Below are 21,518 nucleotides of genomic sequence, written 5' to 3' on the forward strand. Positions count from 1 at the left end.
ACTTTAAACTGTTATTGATAATTGTGACTTAGACATTTTTGTCTTAGAGCTGTGCATTCCCTTTACTGTGGGTTCTCCCACAGTCCTCCTTGATGTCCTAACATGGGGAATTAGGGTCATTTCCCCACTGGGAATTGCACGCACATTCCTTACACACCCACAAAATATTTCACTAAAAATCAGAAACTAATTAACTGCTTATATACAGGTGTGCACCTGCACCCCCCCATCATTGTTTCCAGTTCAGGCAGGACATTGCTTGGCAGTGCGGGCTGGACTGTTCCCATGAGGAGCCAGGTCAAGACTGATTTGCATATGGCTGGGTCCAAACTGGGGTGGTGTTGTGGGCAAAAAGACGTTGGATTAAACCCAAATCTGTTGACTGGGGTTGAATGTTTGCATTGTTCAGCATTCCGTCCATCATCTGTTCTTTTTACAATTCACATAAGGGCCTTTCGATCTAGAGGCATCACAATATACATCACAGAGACTGAACCCCTGGGCTGCCCTACAATTTGGGATAAGGATTCCGTGCAATTTGATGATGCCCATGTTGGCCAGGGATTTCTGTCACATTAGAGGCTGTATTAGGGCGAGTCTCTCTTCCAGTGCCCCAACTGATCACATGCAAACTAAGAACCTTAATGGGCAAATTCCTCTCCTAACGCTCACGTTACAAACACCTCCGTAACCTGGCTTCACCTATCGGTACGGCATTATCCCTGGGCCTGTTCTCCTTATGATACCCACAAGGCACTTCCGACAAACCTCCTTGGTAGGGAGACTGCTTCTCTAGCTTAATGTATCGATTTTTTCCTACCCCAAAATTTATCCGGATATTAATGATTGTTTGTTTTACCATATGCTGTATCTACCTGTCCCTATCCCTTCAGCTCTCTTCCCCCCTATGTCCTTGTCTCCCACCTGTTACTACTGTAAAGCGCTCTGATACCCTCACAGGTCCGCTCTGTAAAACACTAAATAAATAATAAATTAACCTCCTAACCAGGGGGCCTCTGTTCTGCCACTTCCATTTCCTCTTCTAGTCCTCCCACCTCGCTTCCTCCCATCTTCCTGACCTCCTTGGCCCTTCCCCCTTTGTCAGTGTCCTCGTGCCGCCCCTTTAATCACTCGCTGTATGTTTTGCAACTTGAATTTTGATTCAGCATTCTCTTTCTTTTTCGCCTGTGAAGAGACACAGTGGTTTGCAATGGTCACCTGTCTCTGCTAACTTCTCAGTCTGCCATCTAATACACTAGTGGTCAATTGAATTTTTAACACTCTGTAACAATCCATGAACAAAAGCGGCACTAACAGCCTCATGAGCCAATACTGCTGACACTGCTATACCTGAATACCTTTGAAACGCATCCTTTAGTCTGTTCAAATAATCAGCTGGTTCCTTTGAACTTATTCTGCTTATAATTGGAAATTTTAGTTGTCATTTTTCACCTGTCATATCTCTGGAATCGCATTCAACAGTGGATCCTTCGCCACATTCAACTCCCCATCATTCCCAGGGACCAACCTCAGCCATGGCTCTATACCAGTCTTTCTGTCACCTCACTTGACACTATTGGTCGCAATAACTGAATCAGATCTGACCAATTGGGTCTGTTCACTTCAAACACACTCCGCAATTCTTCTTGCAGTTTAGTTGGATTTTCCAGAATGTTGGGGATTTTTTTTCTTTATGCACATTCATTTGTTCATGTTCATGTTCATGTGTTCAACTAATTTGATCCACAACTCTACCCCCAGCGGATGGGTAGTCCCTCAGAAGGGGAAAGTTGGAAGAGGACAAAATCTCATCATGTGCATCACTTGAAGGTGAGAAGGGGAAGACCATCTAGATAGCCACCTTGCAGTTAGTGTCAAGCTTTCAGGAGTGATCATAAAATGTCGCTCTTTCGGGTCCCATATTCCCGGGGCAGAGCGTTCACATGCTCTAGACCGATCCACAGCAGTGGAGTCAAACTCCGACCTGGTTGTTTTGCTGTCTGCAAATCTCATTGCAACAATCACTTATGTGTTACCTCCTTGTCCTCCAGCTGCCAGCAGTCTTGCAAGTGCTGCTCCATTTTTTTGGCTACACAGCCAGCCCTATCTGCCGATATGCGGAACATGCCCTCTCTCTTATCGTAGCTTTTCTTCTTCTCCTTTTGGGTAGGTAGGGAGGAAGGGGATCAGTTGGAGCACAAGCCCTTCCTCTGTCCCTAAGGTGACTAACGGGGTCTCACTCTGCAACTCTGGGCAATAGCTTGCTTAATCTCCACAACGGCCCCTCGCGGCGGGATGCCTGGCTTTCACCTTGTGGACCCTGCCGGGGCCTCTCACAGGGGAATACCAGGACGGGTTCCCTAAGCAAGCGCCAGGATGCCCTTTGGGTGACAGGTTGCGCTATATAAGTACACCTACATTTACATTTAACTTGTTATTCAAACATATCCTGAGTATCTTTCATACCCCAGACATGAGATTCATGCATGTTTGTATGTGTTTTCTCATGTCAATGGTTGAAAAGCGGCCACGGCTCCATTCTATTTTTGGGGTCTATCAGCCTCTTCTGTAAATTAGCTAGTAGCTCTATGTTGAAGGTACTGTGCTCAGGAGGACTTTTTCCTATCTACATTAGCGAGTCTCACCCACTTGTTTAGCATATTGTTGGTACATTGTGTGGGCAAGTGTCCGTTTCAGTGGGTGCTTGCTACGTGCTTTCGTATAACCCACGCAAACTTTGGTAAAGGGAAAATGGTCTGCAGGCCTTGTGCCCACAGCTCATCCTGTGAAAGACGGTTGAAAAGGAAACGTAACCGAATAGGGTTCACTTAAGTCATTATTTCTTCTAATTGTTCCCTTGGAATGGAGAGAACGGAAGGTATCGTGCACTCGCACCCAAAGATGCCACTACGTTCAATGAACATTCAGTCTACACCTGGAGGGGCTCATGAAGCAGCTGGGCCACTGGATCAGAGGGTCTTTTTCTTACAGATATTCATCCCTCAAGGGTCTGTGCTTCGGGCATTGGCACTCCTCTCTATCATCAGTACTGCACTTTTTCTTGATTCCGCTCCCTCTAAATCCTTGGTTCACCCTCTTACTCTTTTTCTCTGGACTCCTCCCAGTCCCAGGACTCCTCCTGGTCCAACCGACAACTATGCGCATCCGTTTTGAAAATACATTGGCTTTAAACCGTGTAAGCCGCACGAGCATGCAACAAACAAACGATAAACGACACTTTACTTAAAATGTTGGTACGGTTTGCACTTCTATTTTAGCCAATTGGCAGGTCCGGCGTTGGGAAGTTTTCCACCCGCCTACCCCCCGAGAAACTTCTCATTTAACTCTGGTGGTGATGTGGGGAACCCAGTTCAGCGCTCACCTGCCTGCGGCCTTTGTTGGGGCACTTCTCGCTGCTGCATACACTTTATGTTAAAAGCAAAACACAAAACCACAGGAACCCTCAAATCCAACTAGCATTTAAAGCAAAAAAGCAGGAAGCACAGCAAAAGATCAAAGCCAGTTGACGTTTCAGCTGACCAAGGCTCTAGATAGAAAGCAGTTAATTGGAGTCTAAAGCTAAAATACACAAGAAAATTGAGCTGTTATGTTTATGTTCTCTTAATACAAGCCAGAGAAGCTTGGTCATGTGACAGAAACTTGTTACCCTCAGCATAAACATATCTACGGTGCAGGTGGCAGGATCCATCCCTGCCCCCCCCCCCCGATCCCCTCACCCATCTCCCAGGAAGTATTGAATGACTGGCCTTGAGGAGCACACATCATTCACACCTACAGTTTTAGCCTCACAAAATCCTGCTTCCGCTTGCCAGGTTTGAAAACAAGGTTCTATAGTAGGGGATCTCTGTGTATAGTCATAATCTAGTGAGTAGTCCCGCTCATGTGCGTGGACCCTGGCAATCAAAAATAATCTCTTAAATTATCAAAAAATTGCAGAACTGCAAAGACACTTAAAAGAGAATTTAAAGACAAATAATGCAGCCTATATCCACAGGCTACACTGTCCAGTACTTCAACTAGAAATTCCACCAAAAACACCACACATACAACACAGCCTGCCCAGTTTCTTCACAGAGAAACTTGCCTCTACCAGTAAAAGCCTCTGGAATGATAGAGAGGAAGGCCTGGACAGACAAGCCCCATAGGCTGTCATTATGTGGCTTAAATAGGATACTGTGCCTTTAAGAGAACTTTCCAGAACTTCTCCCAGTATCCCAGAATGCACAGCAGGTCCCTTCTACTTTCAGTTCTTTTTTACGGCTCCTGCTAACAGGACCCTGGTGCATTGAGCTTTCCCTTTTTCAAGGGTTTATTGGATTTATGTGCACTTTGTGATTTAAAAGTGTTTTCAGTTTGTATCTTGGTGCTTTCCCTTTACTCCTGTGTGTTTGTTCAGGCATTTTAGGGCTCTAAAATGCCTGCTCTTTTCGACAAATGCCCAGCATGTGTGAGGAAGAAGGCCAAGACTGATCCTCACGACGTCTGCATCATCTGCCTTCCTGAAGCACATGTCCCTGAAGAGTGTGACATCTGCAAGAACCTTTCAGCAAGGACTCTGAGGGAAAGGCTGAAGATTAGGCTTCAAGGCCTAGAGGACAGACGACTGCAGGCTGCAGGTGGGTCTGGGCAGACCGGGAAGGCTCCCTCTGCCTCTGCTGAGGCCTCTAGGGGGCTCCCCAGAGGCAGGAAGACCAGCAAACGGTCCCGGTCTCCGTCGACGTCGATTGCATCGACGACGACGACGTCGAGAGGGATGACGACGGTGTGTTCACCATCTCCCCGGGGCTCTGGGTCGAGACGACGGGAAAGATCGACGTCGAAGGGCCGGGGTAGGCCTCCGTCGAAATCCTAGTCGACGGCCTCTTCGTCGTTGACGTCAGCGTCGAGCCATCGACGTCGAAGAAGGCATGACAGGCGTCGGCGCTCGCCGTCGAGGCGACACTGCCGTTCGCCGTCGAGAAGACGATCGGTGTCAAAACGACGATCGGCGTTTGAGGGGATCCTCGACGTCGAGGTCCTTGAAGGAGCGGTCGGCATCGAGGAAGAGCCGACGTTCGTCGTTGAGGACTGAACGGTCGACGTCGCGAAGGCGGCGTTCGGCGTCGAGGAAGAAGCGTTCAACGTCGCGGAGGCGGCGATCGATGCCGGAGTCGCGGAGACGACATTCGACCCCGGAGACACGACGCTCAGCGTCGAGGAGGAAGAGATCGGCGTCTAGGAGTTGTTCCAACTCTCCTAAGAGGCGCAGAAGGAGTTCTGGCGCCAGAAGTCACGCTGGTTCTGGTGGAGGGCGCGGGAAACGGCGATCGCCTGCTGGAGGGGCTGGTTCACAGTCCCCTCCCCCGAAGAAGTCACCAGGCTCGCTGTACTCAGTGGTTTGTACACCACCTCGGCCAAAGGCCCCGCCTCCCCCTGTTCCTAAGGAGGATCCTCCCATCAAACCTCCACTTCCGCCACTCCCTCCCTCAGGACAACCACCACCACTCCGCCTCGTGGGCCCGTCCCTCGGTCGGAGATACCTCCCGTTCCTCCGCCAAGATCGGCGTCACTGCCTCCCCTTCCCACACCACATAAGGGGACGCCAAAACCGAAACCTCAGGATAAGCCACGGAGAACACCTCCACGGAAACCTGCGGAACGTCCACGGACTGGGAGATCGCGTTCTCGTTCCAGGAGGAGGGAACGATCACGCAACAGGTCATCCACGAGATCGAGACGCCGCCACAGGAGACACAGGTCTCGTTCCCTGACTAGGTCCTCAGAGACCAGAGACTACTCCCCGACTCTGTCAGAGTCACGAGAGACGTGAGTATCACCGGTGGACGATCTGGTCTCCTTTCACGACGTCCTGTTAAGGGGTGCAGCTAAGTTGGGCATCTCGTTGACGGTGCCCACTCCCAAGACGTCGGTAATTTTCGAGACGCTGCACCAAAAACATCTGTCTCAACCATTACTGCCACTGGTGCCGGGCCTGGAGGATCCGGCCATGGACCTTTTTCTCACCCCGGCGGTGACTAAGGCGGCCGTCTCGAGACTACAGAAAAAGTACCGGGCTCCCGATTCGGATCCGGCCTTTCTAAGAGTGGAACCCCCTCCAGACTCTGTGATAGTGACGGCGGCTCGTAAACAACATACCACCACTCCGTCATCCACGGTCCCACCAGATAAAGAATCTAGGTAGATGGATTCTGCTGGGAGGAAGGTTTGTGGAACGTCGGCTACGTCTATGAAGGCGGCGAGTGCTACGGCCCTGTTGGGGCGCTAAGACCGTGCACTCTGGGAATCCCTCCAGCAGTTTGTGGAACACCTGCCTCGCGACAAAAGGGAAGATTTCCAGGAGGTGTTAAACGAGGGAATGTTGGTGGCGAATCAGGTCATCAGTGCTGCGGCCGATTCTTCCCTACTAGCGGCGCATGGCTTCTGCCATGGGATTAACCAGAGACGACACGCTTGGCTCCGCCTCACGTCGTTAAAACCTGACGCCCAACAGAGGGTTGCCAATTTGCCATTCTCTGGCGAGACTCTGTTAGGGAAACATGCGGATGACGAAATGGCCCGCATGAAGGCTGAGGCTGAGACGCACACGGCTGTGGGCCTGGAGAAGCCCAAAGAGACTAAGAAGTCATACCGACCGTTCCAGAGGCGGTTCGGCGGACAGGGCAGAGGGCGTGGCCAACCTTCGGGACAGCAGCAGCAACAACAACAGCAGTTCCGAAGGCCGTTCCAGAAGCGCCAGAAAGGCAGAGGAGGCCAACAGTCGGCAACAGCGACCAAAGGCCGGGTCTAGGCACTGAGCGCTTACTTCCACCTACAGCCGTTACCCACTCCGGTGGGGGGAAGCGTTCAATTTTTTCTGGCAGAGTGGAGAAAAATTACTCGGGACAAGTGGGTGCTGAATATTGTTTGCAATGGATACAGTCTTCGGTTCACCAGCCCGCCTCCATCAATTCCTCCGGTCAGCTCGCAGTTTCAACTGCTCGAGCTCCAGGCAGAGGCCGATATCCTGTTACGGAAAAGGGCGATAGAAGACGTACCTCTGTCTGAAAGAGGAAGAGGTCTGTACTCCCGGTTCTGCCTCGTTCGCAAGAAGGACAAGAACGAGTTCAGGCCCATTCTAGACTTAAGGCAGGCAAACAAGTGGATTCGCAGAGAAAAATTTCGCATGCTGTCGTTGCATCAGATTTATCCTCAGTTGCAACAGGGAGACTGGCTGTGTGCTATAGACCTACAGGATGCGTACTTCCATGTGCCCATTGCACACAAACACAGGAAGTTCCTGCGATTCCAAGTCGGCGCCAATCATTATCAATACACAGTACTCCCATTCGGACTGAAGTCTGCACCGAGAACATTCTCGAAGTGCATGGCGGTGGTAGCAGCACACCTGAGGAAGAACAAGGTGTTCGTCTACCCGTACCTGGACGATTGGTTGATCAAGGCCTCCTCCTTCTCGGAAGCTCGAGCGCACTTCCAGAAGACGTGTGTTCTCTTGAACAAGCTGGGGTTGAACATCAACATGTCCAAGTCTGTCCCGACTCCGGTCCAATGCATACAGTACTTGGGAGCCTCCATCAATACGCTGTCAGCAAGCGTGTCTCCTTCGGAGGAGCGACGCTTATCACTCCTTCGGAAGGCTCAGGCTCTTATGACCACTCCATCTACAACAGTGAGGACGGTGTCTTCTGTACTGGGATCGATGGCCTCTTGTATCTTCCTGACGCCACACGCACGACTGCACATGAGACCGTTGCAAGAGTGCTTGGAGGACCAGTGGGATCAGAGGAAAGGATCTTGCGACGACTATATACGACTGTCTCTGCATGCTCTTCAGTCTCTGAAGTGGTGGTGTTCGGCGGAGAATCTCCTCAGAGTGGTTCCCTTCCACAAGGACATTCCCACGCAGACCGTCGTGACGGATGCTTCCCTCCACGGCTGGGGGGCGCACTCCGGAGACTTACAGATTCAAGGAACGTGGTCCCCGACGGAGTCCACGTATCACATCAATTTCCTGGAACTCAGAGCTGTTCACTTGGCACTGAAGGCCTTTCATACGTCCTTCCAGACCAACTCTCTGCTTGTACAGATGGACAATACGACCACAATGTATTACCTCAACAAGCAGGGGGGTTCGAGATCACGCACTCTGTCGCAGGAGGCGCAGGTGATCTGGCACTGGCTTCTGGCCAAAGGACTGACGATAACGGCTACCCATCTTCCTGGTGTGCAGAATGTTCAGGCGGACGCCCTGAGCAGACTGATTCAGGAAAACCACGAATGGGTCATAAACGACGAAGTACTAGGAGAAGTCTTCGCAAGGTGGGGGACTCCAGACGTAGATCTGTTCGCCACCGCCGAAAACAGCAAATGCCGACACTTCGCCTCCAGGTACTACCAGCAGGGGACGCTGGGGAATGCGCTATGGATCGACTGGTCGAACAGCTTTCTGTACACTTTTCCACCCATTCCCCTGATTCCGGCGGTACTCATCAAGTTTGCCCGGTCCAGGGCGAGGATGATACTCATTGCCCCGGAATGGCCCAGGCAGTGGTGGTTCACGGACCTTCTTCACCGGTCTCTCCTTCCTCACATACGGCTGCCGTGCAGGCCGGACCTTCTCACGAAGTTCGGAGGGCAGATGTTGCACCCCAACCTCTCGTCTTTGAGTTTGGCAGCATGGCTCCTGAGATAGTGCAATATGGCCATTTGAATCTACCTGAAGATTGCATGGACATACTGAAGGAGTCTAAGAGGCCTTCCACTCGGACTTCCTATGCTTACAAGTGGAAGAGGATCTGTATCTGGTGCAAGTCCAAGAACTATGACCCGACGACGTGCAAGGAAGATGTCATGCTTCCTTACCTTCTATATTTGGCGCAGTCTGGACTTAATGTTCACTCCATAAAGGTTCATCTCGCTGCATTGACTGCCTACAGGAAATGCCCTTCACAGACTTCCTTTTTCCAGATCCCTGTGATCAAAGATTTTCTGGAAGGTTTGAAGAAAGTATTCCCTCCTGTCAGGCTCCCTTCGCCTTCATGGGAATTGAATGTGGTGCTGTCCAGATTGGTGGAGGAGCCTTTTGAACCTATTCATATGGCTTCGTTGCAGCACCTGTCCTGGAAGGCGGCGTTCCTCGTGGCCATTACATCGGCCCGCAGGGTGAGTGAAATTCAGGCGTTGTGTTGCCAAGAACCTTATACTGTATTTCATGCTGCTAAGGTTGTTATGCGTACTTGTTGTACAGTGCTTTGCTTTCTCCTCGAGCTAGCACTCTAGATCTCGCCCTGTGTTCTAGGTTCTGGAGCCCTCCTTTGCCCTGTTGGCAGTTGGAGCTCTGGTCAGACAGGGAGCTGATCTACTAATCTCTGTGCTGCAATAAAGCTTACACAAAGCTTACCTGTTCCTGTGGTCTGCAAGTTATTTACTTCATTTGGCGACTTGGACTGGAGAGGTGTCTGACCACTGTCCCCTCCTAGATGCTGCAGCCTGAATCATTTTCCAGAGAAGTAGAAGCGCATCAACTCCCTAAAGAATCCGCGTGTGATCTACAACGTGAGTACAGAGTATCGCCTCTGTCTCCTCAGTGACAGCGACTTCGTGGTGAAGATTTGTGGACTTTTGGGTCGATTTCCTGCTCGTGGCACAGTGCGTGACGTCATCCCAATCAACGTCTGGTTCAACGCGTTTCCTAGCAACTGACCACTGACAGCCGCGTCATCAGCCTACGTCCTCAGACATCGTAAGCAGCAGCGTCACCAGAGCCAGCCTTCATTGCCCGGTGAGTCTCCTGGCAACGCTGCGTCACTGAGCGCGTCTTCCTATGCGCGCAGTCTCACGCTGTAATTGACGTGAAGCGTCTGACGTGTGACGCACACGCACGACGCTGTCGGCCATCTTAACAACATTGCCGTTACCCTGGTTACACGCCGGGGAATACAGGAGCTTAGCGCACATGCCCAGCGCACACGCCCAAAAACAGGAGAACGTCACTTCAGTGACCGGAGTGGATATAGCGCTTGCGTAGTAACGCACACAGCAGTCTGGAAGCTTATCTTTGCGCAAATTCTCGTTTTGACATCGTTGAAAACGCCTGTGGTGAACTAGTAAGCATCAACAATTTACCACAATTTACTCGTGATAACAGTAAGCGTTTAACATCATAATTTATTTTTACTCTGCTGTTTGGTATACTTGTTTATTATTGATCTGTTGATAACTCCCAAAGGACATGGCTCAATCGATCAATGTTGCTCTTCCCCCTCAATTTTTGTCAGAGCCAGGTAATCCCCCTATAGCTTGGGAGGATTGGATAGTCATGTTCCACAACTATATTGAAGCTCTTGATGGAGAAGACTATTCACCCAAACGAAAGAAAGCACTGTTAATGACCACGTTGGGTAAAGAGGGGCAACGCTTGTTCAGATACCTTCCACAAGTTCTACCTGCAGGATCACAAGCTGATTTTGACGAGTTTAAAGAGGCTGTAACAAGATTAGAAACTCGCTTTGGTTAAGAAGAGAACCTCATTTTGCAGAGATATAAGTTTTATAAGAACAAACAATTAGCTGAGGAGAGTATTGACGAGTTTGTAGCAAGACTACGCGAGCTATCGATTAAATGTAACTTTGGCCAGATGGCGGACGAATTAATAAGAGATCAATTGGTTGTTCAAGCCAACAATAGGAAAGTACAAGAACGTTTGTGGGCGGCTAAGAACCCGACATTGAAAGACGCCATAGAGCTGGCCAAAGTCGTAGAGGAGAGCGAAAAATGTATGAGGGAACTACAAAAGAGTGGCTTGGAATCCAAAGTGGCTGAAATCTCTCATAAAAATTCCATTAGCGAAAATAGCGATGATGAATCTGCTGCCATTGCAATCGTCAGGAAGAAGGGCTACATTCTTCAGAAAAAGAATATGCCACAGACATCTCTTAGCAAGAACAACCAAAAAACGTGTTCGAGATGTGGTAGCTTTTCTCATCCTTCAGATGGGAAATTTTGTTTTGCTAACAACAAAGAGTGCCTACGGTGTGGCAAAACAGGACATTTTGCTAAAATGTGTAGGAATAGGAATAACTCAAAAGTTACAGTTGTTGATGAATGTGATGCTCTGAGACGTGATGTTGACAAAATCTTAGTTTTAACTGACACTGTGTGCGCGTGTGATAACCAGAGGGGTAATCCTTTTAAAGATGATTTTGTTATCGATGGGAAAATTGTTACACTCATGGTCGATACCGGTTCAAAGTGGACCATAATTCCCACTTCTTTGATGGAAAATGTATGGGGAAAAAGAACCTTGAAAACGTGTGACATTTTCCCATCTGGCTACCAGGGTGAGAGAATTAGCATGCTGGGTTTCTTTGAGGCGGAAATTGTGTTCAAAGGCAGATCAGCATATGGGAAAATATACATATCAGCAGATGGGCCAGCTATTCTAGGCCGTCATCACCAATACGATCTGCACATTGTAGTTGATCCCAGGTCCAATAACCCTGTTTCAATTGTCGAGACCTCATCTGTGGAAGATATTTTGGTCAGATTTAAAAATGTGTTTAGGGACCAGCTAGGTGAGCTTATTGGATACTCTCATCGCATAATCCTTACGGATGGCAGCTCACCTGTACAACACAAAGTAAGAAGAGTGCCCTTTGCTCTACGCAATGAAGTTAAGGCTACTCTTTAGGAGATGCTCCAAGGAGGCATCATCGAACCCATCGAGGCATCTCCTTGGATTTCGCCTGTAGTGATCTCGCAGAAACCGGACAACAAGATCAGGTTCTGTGTAGATCTTCGTTCTCTTAATAAGTGTGTTGTGGCCGATGTGTTTCCCCTCCCAAACATCGGCGAATTGGTGTCAACCCTTAGAGGAGCAAGGTTCTTTAGTAAGTTGGACCTTAAACACGCCTACCACCAAATATGCCTTGATGATAACTCGAAGCACTTAACTGCTTTTATCACCAGCGAAGGCACATTCCAATTCACCAGACTACCTTTTGGACTAGTCTCAGCTGCTAGCGTATTCCAGAGGCTTGTCTCTGAAGTTTTTAAGGGTCTTGATAAAGTACTGTTTTTTCAAGACGACATCTTGATTTATGGTAGTTCACTACAAGAACACAACAAAATCTTGCACGATGTGTTACTTAGGGTAGATGAGGCTGGATTGACCTTAAGAAAAGAGAAGTGTGCCTTCCTATTGAAAGAGATTGAATATTTAGGATTTTGCTTATCTGAAGAAGGCATTAAACCCAAAAAGAATTTAATTGAAGCTATTGAACTAGCACCCTCCCCAGTTGATAAAGATCAACTTCGGTCCTTTATGGGCTTGATCGAGTTCTACTCGAAATTTGTAAGGGATTTTTCTTCCAAGACGGCTTCCCTTAGATCTTTACTTAAAAAAGGTGTCAAGTTCAGTTGGACCACGGAACATGAGTCCTGTTTCCAATTGATCAAAAAGGAGCTCAAATCCGCAAATGTTCTCACCCCTTTTGACACTACTCGGTCCTCCATCTTGATGGTGGACGCCAGTGCCATTGGTCTGGGCGCAGTTCTCTTACAGAGACATGGTGGCGTTGAAAAAACAATTGCATTCGCATCTAGACCCTTGTCCTCCTCTGAGTCAAACTACTCAGTGATAGAACGTGAGGCCCTTGCCGCAGTCTGGGGTACGAGTTATTTTCGAACCTACTTGTGGGGCTACAAGTTTGTTTTACGTGCCGATCACAAACCCCTTGTTAACGTTCTAGCCCCTGGTGGTGCTGGTAAGGGTTCTCCGAGGTTGGCGAGACTAGCTTCTCGTTTGCAAGACTTTCAGTGCGAGATTGAATTTATTCATGGGTGGAAAAACATCCAAGCTGATTGTCTATCTAGGCTCCCTATGCCTTCCACTGATTGTAGTTCTGAAGTCAAGTCAGATGACCTTGCAGTTGCTGTTATGGAAGATGTCTTGTCGGTAAGTGGTGGTACATTTTCCCGTGATGAATGGTCCAAGGGCATGGAGGAGGATCTGACTTTGAAGGCCGTTATCAGCCTCATGTCTAGTGGTGCTAGGAGGGAAAGCACTGTTAGTCCTTCTGTCAGACCCTTCCTGAAAATTTTGGACGAACTTTCTGTAGAGGGAAAAGATGTTCTAGTGCGAGGTGATCGCTTCGTTCCCCCTAGTTCGTTAAGAAAGAGAATTCTGAGCTTGGCCCACGAGGGACATTTAGGTCAAAGTCTCACACAACGCCGGGTCAAACAGAACTTTTGGTGGCCCTCTATTGATAATGAAGCAGTAGATTGCGTGTTAAATTGTAGTTTCTGCAAGGAGGGTGAGAAGCGGCTCAAAATTTTAGGCTCCCAGTCCACCCACAAGATTCTCTTCGAGAATACGCCCTGGCATAGTGTCTGTATAGATTTCATAGGCCCCATGAACGAGCTTCCCAATGATCACCGCTTTGCAATTGTTCTTATTGACTGTTTTTCAAAGTGGTTGTGTGTACAGTTCGTAAAGGAGATTACTACCGATGCTACCATTAAGTTTTTGAAGGGCATATTTAACAATGAGGGGTACCCCTCTGTCCTCATTTCAGACAATGGTACTCAGCTCACCTCCTCAAAAATGATTTCTTTTGTTAATGATTGTGGTATCAGACATCAGAAGACGAGTCTTTACAATCCACAAGGCAATGGACTTTGTGAGAGGGTGAATCGCCTCATTAAGGGCGTGATTCAGATGTTTGTGGAGTCTGGCTGTTTCTCTGATGAGCGTGTCCAAGAACTGGTCTGGGCTTATCGCTCCACACCCCATAAGTCTGGTGAAAAGTCTCCCTTTGAGCTTATGCGTGGTCGCACACCAATGAGTAAATTGACCCCTTCTTGGCTGAATTCTCGTAGTGATGTACCCTTTACTCATGACAGTGCCTCCTTGCCCATCTCCGTGGGTGATTTGGTCAAAGTTAAGCCTGGCAGACTTACCAAGGGTCTTGGCAAATTTAGAGGTCCCTACAAAGTCAAGAAAGTTTTTCCCCACTTCATCTTATTGGCCAATGGTGAGAGTTGGAATTACCGGAGGGTAGCTCTCTACCAGAAACGTAAAGACTCTTCTTCTGATGACCTGTCTCCTGCCAAGGTGGATGGTTGTAATGGTTATTTATTGTCCTCTGGTGGTCCCTCATCTCCCATTCCCATGTCAGCTAGTCGGGGGGAGGTGGGTGGTGGTGATGCCTCCACTTCACTTCCTTGTGTACCTATCATGGTAGTTCTGTGATTGATTCCGGTTCTACTTCTCTTGCTTCTTCATCTGTACCTTGTACCCCTACTCTTTCTTCCTCTTCCCTACCTGATGTCCGTTCAAGGAGCTCTCGCTCCCGCCACCCACCCATGTATTTGAATGACTATGTTCACTAATGTTTTTTTCTTCCTTGTTCCTGTGTTTTCTTCCCTTGCAAGGAAGGGAGATATGTTGTACAGTGCTTTGCTTTCTCCTCGAGCTAGCACTCTAGATCTCGCCCTGTGTTCTAGGTTCTGGAGCCCTCCTTTGCCCTGTTGGCAGTTGGAGCTCTGGTCAGACAGGGAGCTGATCTACTAATCTCTGTGCTGCAATAAAGCTTACACAAAGCGTACCTGTTCCTGTGGTCTGCAAGTTATTTACTTCAGTACTCACCCTAAATTTCTTCCCAAGGTTATTTCTGATTTTCATGTCAACCAGACCATAACTTTGCCTACGTTTTTTCAGAATCCTTCATCTCCAGCGGAAAGGTCTTTACATTCCCTGGATGTTAGGAGAGTGTTGAAATTTGATCTGGATAACACCAAAGATATTCGTAGGTCAGACCAATTGTTTATCAATTATGGATCGGTCAGGACGGGTCTTGCTACCTCTAAGCAGTCCATTTCTAGGTGGATTGTGTCCTGCATACAATTGTGTTACCAAAAAGCTAATAAGACCTTAGGAGGTAAGCCGAAGGCTTATTCCACCAGGGGCAAAGCTGCCACGACAGCCTTGCTCCGTAACGTGCCGATTGCAGAAATCTGCAAGGCAGCCACTTGGAAGTCGGTTCATACCTTTGCTAAGCATTACTGTCTGGACACTGATGCCAGGACAGACGCTCAGGTTGGACAGGCTTCGCTGCGAAATCTGTTCGCACAGTAGTGGTGTTTATTTTCTTCTCTCCACCGCCGCTTGGTGTGGGGATGGGCTTGCCATTCTATTCACTAGATTATGACTATACACAGAGATCCCCTACTACAGAAGGAGTAGTTTCTGTCCTGTAACTCCAGTTCTGTAGTAGGGGTATCTCTATTACAGTCATAAGCGCCCTCCCGCCTCCCCGGTGGAGAAAGTTATTCATGTAAGGAATGCTACAGGTCTGGCGTGTTACGCCTTCAAAAAGAACTGAAAGTAGAAGGGACCTGCTGTGCATTCTGGGATACTGGGAGAAATTCTGGAAAGTTCTCTTAAAGGCACAGTATCCTATTTAAGCCACATAATGACAGCCTATGGGGCTTGTCTGTCCAGGCCTTCCTCTCTATCATTCCAGAGGCTTTTACTGGTAGAGGCAAGTTTCTCTGTGAAGAAACTGGGCAGGCTGTGTTGTATGTGTGGTGTTTTTGGTGGAATTTCTAGTTGAAGTACAACAGTGTAGCCTGTGGATATAGGCTGCATTATTTGTCTTTAAATTCTCTCTTAAGTGTCTTTGCAGTTCTGCAATTTTTTGATAATTTAGGAGATTATTTTTGATTGCCGGGGTCCACGCACATGAGCAGGACTATTCACTAGATTATGACTATAACAGAGATACCCCTAATACAGAACTGGAGTTACAGGACAGAAACGACTCCTTCCGCTGTTAGGACATGTGCATAGTACAGCGCGGCCCTATGGTTTCTGGAACGACTCGAGGCATGAAAATTTGCAACCATATTCAGTTGTACAGAAAGCCTCAAAATAATATAACATGATATCCATGTTTGATTTAAACGATTTATACTTTCAGGGGTATATGTGTGGGTTATTGGAATATACTACCATTATACATTAATATATAAAATTTTGTTCACACTTTTCATTTTAGGAGCTGAAAGAATGTGCTGGCCATGTGTTTGTGGACTCTGTCCTGGAATTCTGTCTACCTGAGGTACGTGATGGCTGGCTTGGTAATACATGTAAGCACACAGTGGAGAAACACATAGTGTGGGATTGTTTTGAATTCACATTGTGTGCAAAAAAAACATTTTCTTGGCAGAACTTTATTGATGAATGAAAAGTGGCAGCCTCATCGGTGGCTTCAAAGTAGACAGAGTTAGTTTTTAGAATTGATGCAATGATCACAGTAGAACTAGCCTACATTTTTAATTGAAGAGTCTAACCAAAACATTGTCTATTTTTGTGGAGTTCTATTAACCTCTGGCTAAAAGCAGCCTATTTAATATCTTTCTTATTGCCCCTCTCCTTGTTAAAAATGTCTGTGTCCAAGATCGCTCCTGTGGCTCACGGTGATTAGTGGTTCATAAACGCATTTTAGATAACACTTAATAACCACACCATGGTTAGCTCATAGCGCAAGATTCAGTGAAACGCTACTCAACCACTGGTAGCGATGGTACAAGCAGCAGACAATATCCCAGAGAAATGCGTGCCAAGTTCAAGCAGTACCAACAATTTTGAAGTCAAGAAGACAGCATATTTAAAAATACCAAAACCACTTTAGCAAATAGAGAATAATTTAATAAGCACAGTACACTAAAATGATCAAACTCGGATAAGGCAAACTAAAGATGTGAATTTTTAATTTTTGAGGCAGAACGTATTAAAAAAGTATAATGCCATCTAAAAATATTAGATTGTGGTTGGCAGGGAACTAGGTGTAATTTAAGGCCACATGCAATGGAGGGGAGGTTTGATATACAAAGTGGGTTGCTCTGGTCAAAGTTTTTACCTTGTGACCTACTCACCTTTTTGAAAGTCGAAATCCTATTGCAATGTACAGCCCAAGCTGGCAGCAGGGGATCCTCAAAGTCAGATTTGGCATCTTTGAGTTCCTGCTGAAGATGCTGGGTTTGGCACGATGAGCGCTGAATGGGACAAAGCTTGATTTTGAAGCCTCATAATCCTGTAGCGGGGCAAGGTTGGAAGCTTTAGCCATTCAGGTCTCCACAAAGCCAGATAACTTTACTGAGATGAATTACTGATTCTGTTTTCTCTGCGACAAAATATTCAGAGTGAGACAAAACTGGTTTTCATGGCCGCCTATGGTTCAATCTCCCTGAGCAAGTCTTAGCACCTTTTCCTGGTACTCCTGAGGTGGAAATGTTTACTAAGTCACACTTTTCCTCAACTACTTGGAAAGTTCCTTCTGGTCACTCCTGCAGCCCTCTGGTTCGCAAGACAGGCTTCTGGGCAAAGGCCTCTCTCCAGTGAGTCTTGGTGTCATGATCCTGTCTACTTTTTGTGTCCTTCTACGAGAAGGCTAGCCACTAAACCCTTGGAGAGCAGTTCCAGTCCTTGCATGCAAGCAGGAGTCAGGAACCCGTGAGTCTTCATTTTAGGTCAAAGCCTACCAGACAGGTGAGCTGTCTGGTTGCAAAAAGACTTCTTGGGGTCATTCTGAAAGCTTCCCTAGGAAAACATTCCACCCATTGCTTACCTTTGGCTTTGCGTTTTGTAACTCATATTTTCTTGCTTTCTATTTACTGGGTTTATTTGTTTTAATCTGTTATGCATGTCTTTGTCCCTGCTATGGAGAATAGCCTGTTTACTATATTCTTCCACAAGTGCTTGCTTTTTGTAAACAGGCCTTTACATTTTTTTTATCTTGTCACATTTGTTGTACATTCAAAGGCAGAGGTGAAATGTCAGGCTCTGTTGTCGAGGGAGCTTCCTGTTTACTTTTCTTTCTCTAACTTCAAAGTGAGAGAATGTTTATGATAATCGTGCTGGGTTTTGAGAGTGGGAAAAGAATGTTTTTTTTTCTAGCCCACAGCAAAATCGAAATGTTAGTAAATGAACTGTGGAAATATTTCAGAATATATCAGAATTAGGAAAGCACAAATAAAGCACAAAGGAATCATATCTTTTGTTATTTTGAACTGTGGTGGAAACAAATATTTGAATACAATTAAAACAAATCAATACACAAGGTGATGCCATTTCTAAACACTATTGTTTGTGCACTGTATAGTTTTAGCAGTAAAACGGTATGTGTAAATGTAGTAGTCATTTTAATAAAAAATGTGTTGTCTGTAATTGCATTGCGCTACCACTCCCTGCATAATCCACTCTATGCCATTCCTCTCTTTGCCACTCCACGCCACTGTACTCCACTCTGTGCCACTCTACTTCACTCTACAACCCTCCACTCCACAACATTCCATGACACTCTAGTCCACTATACTCCACTCTATGCCACGCCACTCTACTCCACTCTTCAACACTCCACTCGATGACACTCAAGTCCACTATACTCCACTCTATGCAATCTCATTCAAGACCACTCTATTCCACTCCATTCTACATCACTGCACTCTACAATACTCCACTTCACTCTGCGACACTCCATCCTATGCCACTCCATTCTACGCCACTTCAATCTGACAGTCTATGACACTCTGCGCCACTTTGCTACAATCTACACCTCTACATACTATGCCACTCCACTCTATGGCAGTCCACTCCACCCCACTCAAAGCCATTCCACTCTACAACACTCCATGACACGTCTCTCCACTTTGCGCCACTCCACGACTACTGCACTCTACGACAATCCACTTCAGGACACTTTACTCCAATCTACGTCCCCCCTCTCTAAGACACTCCACGCCCTTCCACTCTACGACCCTCCACTCTTTGCCTCTGTAATCCACTCTACCAGACTCTACTCCATGGTATGCCACTCACGAGAGTCTGGTTAGTAAAGGTGGGTAACCCAATATACCCTTGCGGGCTCGGGCAAACAATATATATTTAAGAAAAAGTACCAGCAAGGGTTTTGTTTTGAAAATCAGAGTTTTTCAGCCTAGTAGGGTCTATCTTACTAAGACTCCACAACTGAAGAAATCAGTCACTGTTGTGATTGTTAGTATAGTTTATAACCTCATGGAAGCTACCACACTAGCCCCGAGGAAATCAAACAGTTTGAAAGTGACAATTCTGTTCATCAAATGAAATTCAGAAAAAAAAGTAATAAGAAGCAACACAGGAATAATATTTTTCAAAGAAACGTATTATTTGTATCTTCAAATTCATATTTTACAAGGGTTCGTGATCAAAATAATTGCAAATAAATCTTAGGTATAAGGAAGCGACAAAATCATTCCATCAATACATAAGATAATTGATCCAGTCTGTAAATAACATGAAGAATTGACTCCTTGTTGGGATAAACAGAAAGTCAAATTTAGAATGTAGACATGGACTGGTGTGTCGACGTGTCGGTCCTATATGTTTTTATCCCAAGACCATCATCAGGACGGAGAGTTTTAATGCAGTATGGATGACCCTTACAGAATGATATTATCATGAAATTAACAAATATTCTCTATGAGTGTTGCTGACAAGTGATATAGAAACATTATGCCAACAGTTTAACCAGCAGAGCAGAGGATTTGCAGCTATTTTATCTCCCAGGTACGGTGTGCCTAATTCCTCGTGTACCGAGAAATTAGCGGTGCTTTTTGGTAAACTCAGGACCTGTTTCAGGAAGTTATTTTCAAGGGTCACCAGGGCATCTACTGGTAAGAAGCCCCACAGTTCACTTCCGTAGCATGCAACCGCAACGCTTTTTGCCTGGTATAGCTTCATTACACTCCACTCTACAACACTCTATGCCACTCTACGACACTCCACTCCACTCTTTGACACTGTGTTCCACTCCACTCTACGATACTTTACTCCACTCTACCCCACGCTGTACCACTCTACACCACTCTAATCCTCGGCACTCAACTCATTTCTACACAACTCCCTCTATTCCACTTTACTCCACTCTACACTACACCCCTCCTCTCAATGCCCTTCTGCTCTTCGCCCCTTTGCACTACTCTACTCCACTCTATTCCATTATATTCCACTCCACTCTACTCTACTCTACGACACTCCAGTCTGTTGCACTCCACTCCATTCTACTCCACACTACGCCACTCCACTTTGTGACACTCCTCTCCACTTCTTTCTCCTCTACACCACTAACTTTTAGCCATGCTGAACAGCAGCCAGGCTGGTGTACACCATGGCTATTATACATTGGCAAACCTGCATAGACTAGACCTATTGACTTTGCCAGTGTTTGTAGAAGGGCCGCCTTCTTCAGATGCAGTCTTATGAGCTCCATGAATGTTCTGAACTGAAGCTGAGGTGCCAGTCTTATCCTATGCACTAGCCAGTTATTGGAGAATGTTTCCAGTCCTCTCTGTTTCCTCCCAGTACGCCCACCTCCTTTTACATCACTTCCTCTTTTATTTCCTGTAAGAAGATAAAAATTGCAGAAGCCCTAAATCCACAATTGCTAACCCCCTTTTTTCATCAGAAGGGGCTCTAGCTCTCCCTTAAACAACTCCCCTAATTAATTGAGGTCTCCTGAAAGGGTCATCTAACTATTTTCCACCTGCTGGGACTAGTGCCAAAGAGCTTAGTAGTGACCTGCGAACAAATGACTGCAGATCCATTCAGCCCCACGTGGAATCTCCAACTCAAAAGAGGTAGTGTGAAGGTTGTCTTGTGGTATACCAACTGTTCCTGCCCCCTTGAAGATAGCCAATCCCTGTTAAGTGAACAATTGTGGATTATACCCTTGCCGTACTAGGCTATTGTCCTCCAAAGAAAAAAATCATTACCTTCAGCCATGAATGTGTATTGGGCCTCTGGAGGCCAGATGAGTGGCAAAAGAGCTTTTAAGCTAGTTTTGGCTCGGGCAACAGAGTACATTTGTATAAAGTGAATTGTCTGTTAAAGGTAGCAAAAATCTACTTTTTTTACCTAGCCTGTTTTTAGAGACTCTAGTTTGACCTACACAGTGAAAACAGCTTTTGGATATTTAGTCTCTGTGAAGGCACACTATTTCAAACATGTCCTGTGCCACTTGTGTATATATTGAGGACCCAGTCTGATGGCTTAAAAAGCACACATTAGAGGTGGCATATTAAAATATAAAAACAGGTTTTCCTACATGGCAAAGGCACTTTTACTGCCCAGGTATCACTGCTGTGCTTTAAATTGCAGCACAGCCAAAACACAGTGATGCTCCTAGCAGCCATATATTTTTGTTATCTATGTGGGTGGTGTATTACAGCCAACATATGGCCCTTAACGCCCATGCATTTGGTATTTTCAAAGCCATCCACCTTGGTTTTAGGAAAGAAAGATTGACCCTATTAGCTAAATCGAGTGCAAAGTGCATGTGTTGGGCGGAGATCACATGCTCTGTATTACTGTTTAGCAGTGGTAGAACACACATGGGGAAGGCCAAATAAAAATGAAGTCCTTTATTACAACACCCTGCCTACAACAACTTGCATAAGTC

General features: G+C 46.7%; 1 protein-coding gene across 2 annotated transcripts in view; it reads left to right on the plus strand.

Moving 5' to 3' along the window:
• INTS9 (integrator complex subunit 9) overlaps positions 1–21,518 on the plus strand; it is a 508,494-nt gene that overhangs the window by 209,696 nt on the left and 277,280 nt on the right. For both annotated transcript variants that reach the window (XM_086928012.1, XM_086928014.1), the window contains exon 4: positions 16,077–16,139. In XM_086928012.1, the coding sequence (XP_086784138.1) occupies positions 16,077–16,139 (63 nt within the window). The remainder of the gene's footprint in view (positions 1–16,076; positions 16,140–21,518) is intronic.

This window comes from Lissotriton vulgaris, chromosome 6 (assembly GCF_964263255.1).
Source record: "Lissotriton vulgaris chromosome 6, aLisVul1.2, whole genome shotgun sequence".
In the NCBI taxonomy this organism is placed as follows: domain Eukaryota; kingdom Metazoa; phylum Chordata; class Amphibia; order Caudata; family Salamandridae; genus Lissotriton; species Lissotriton vulgaris.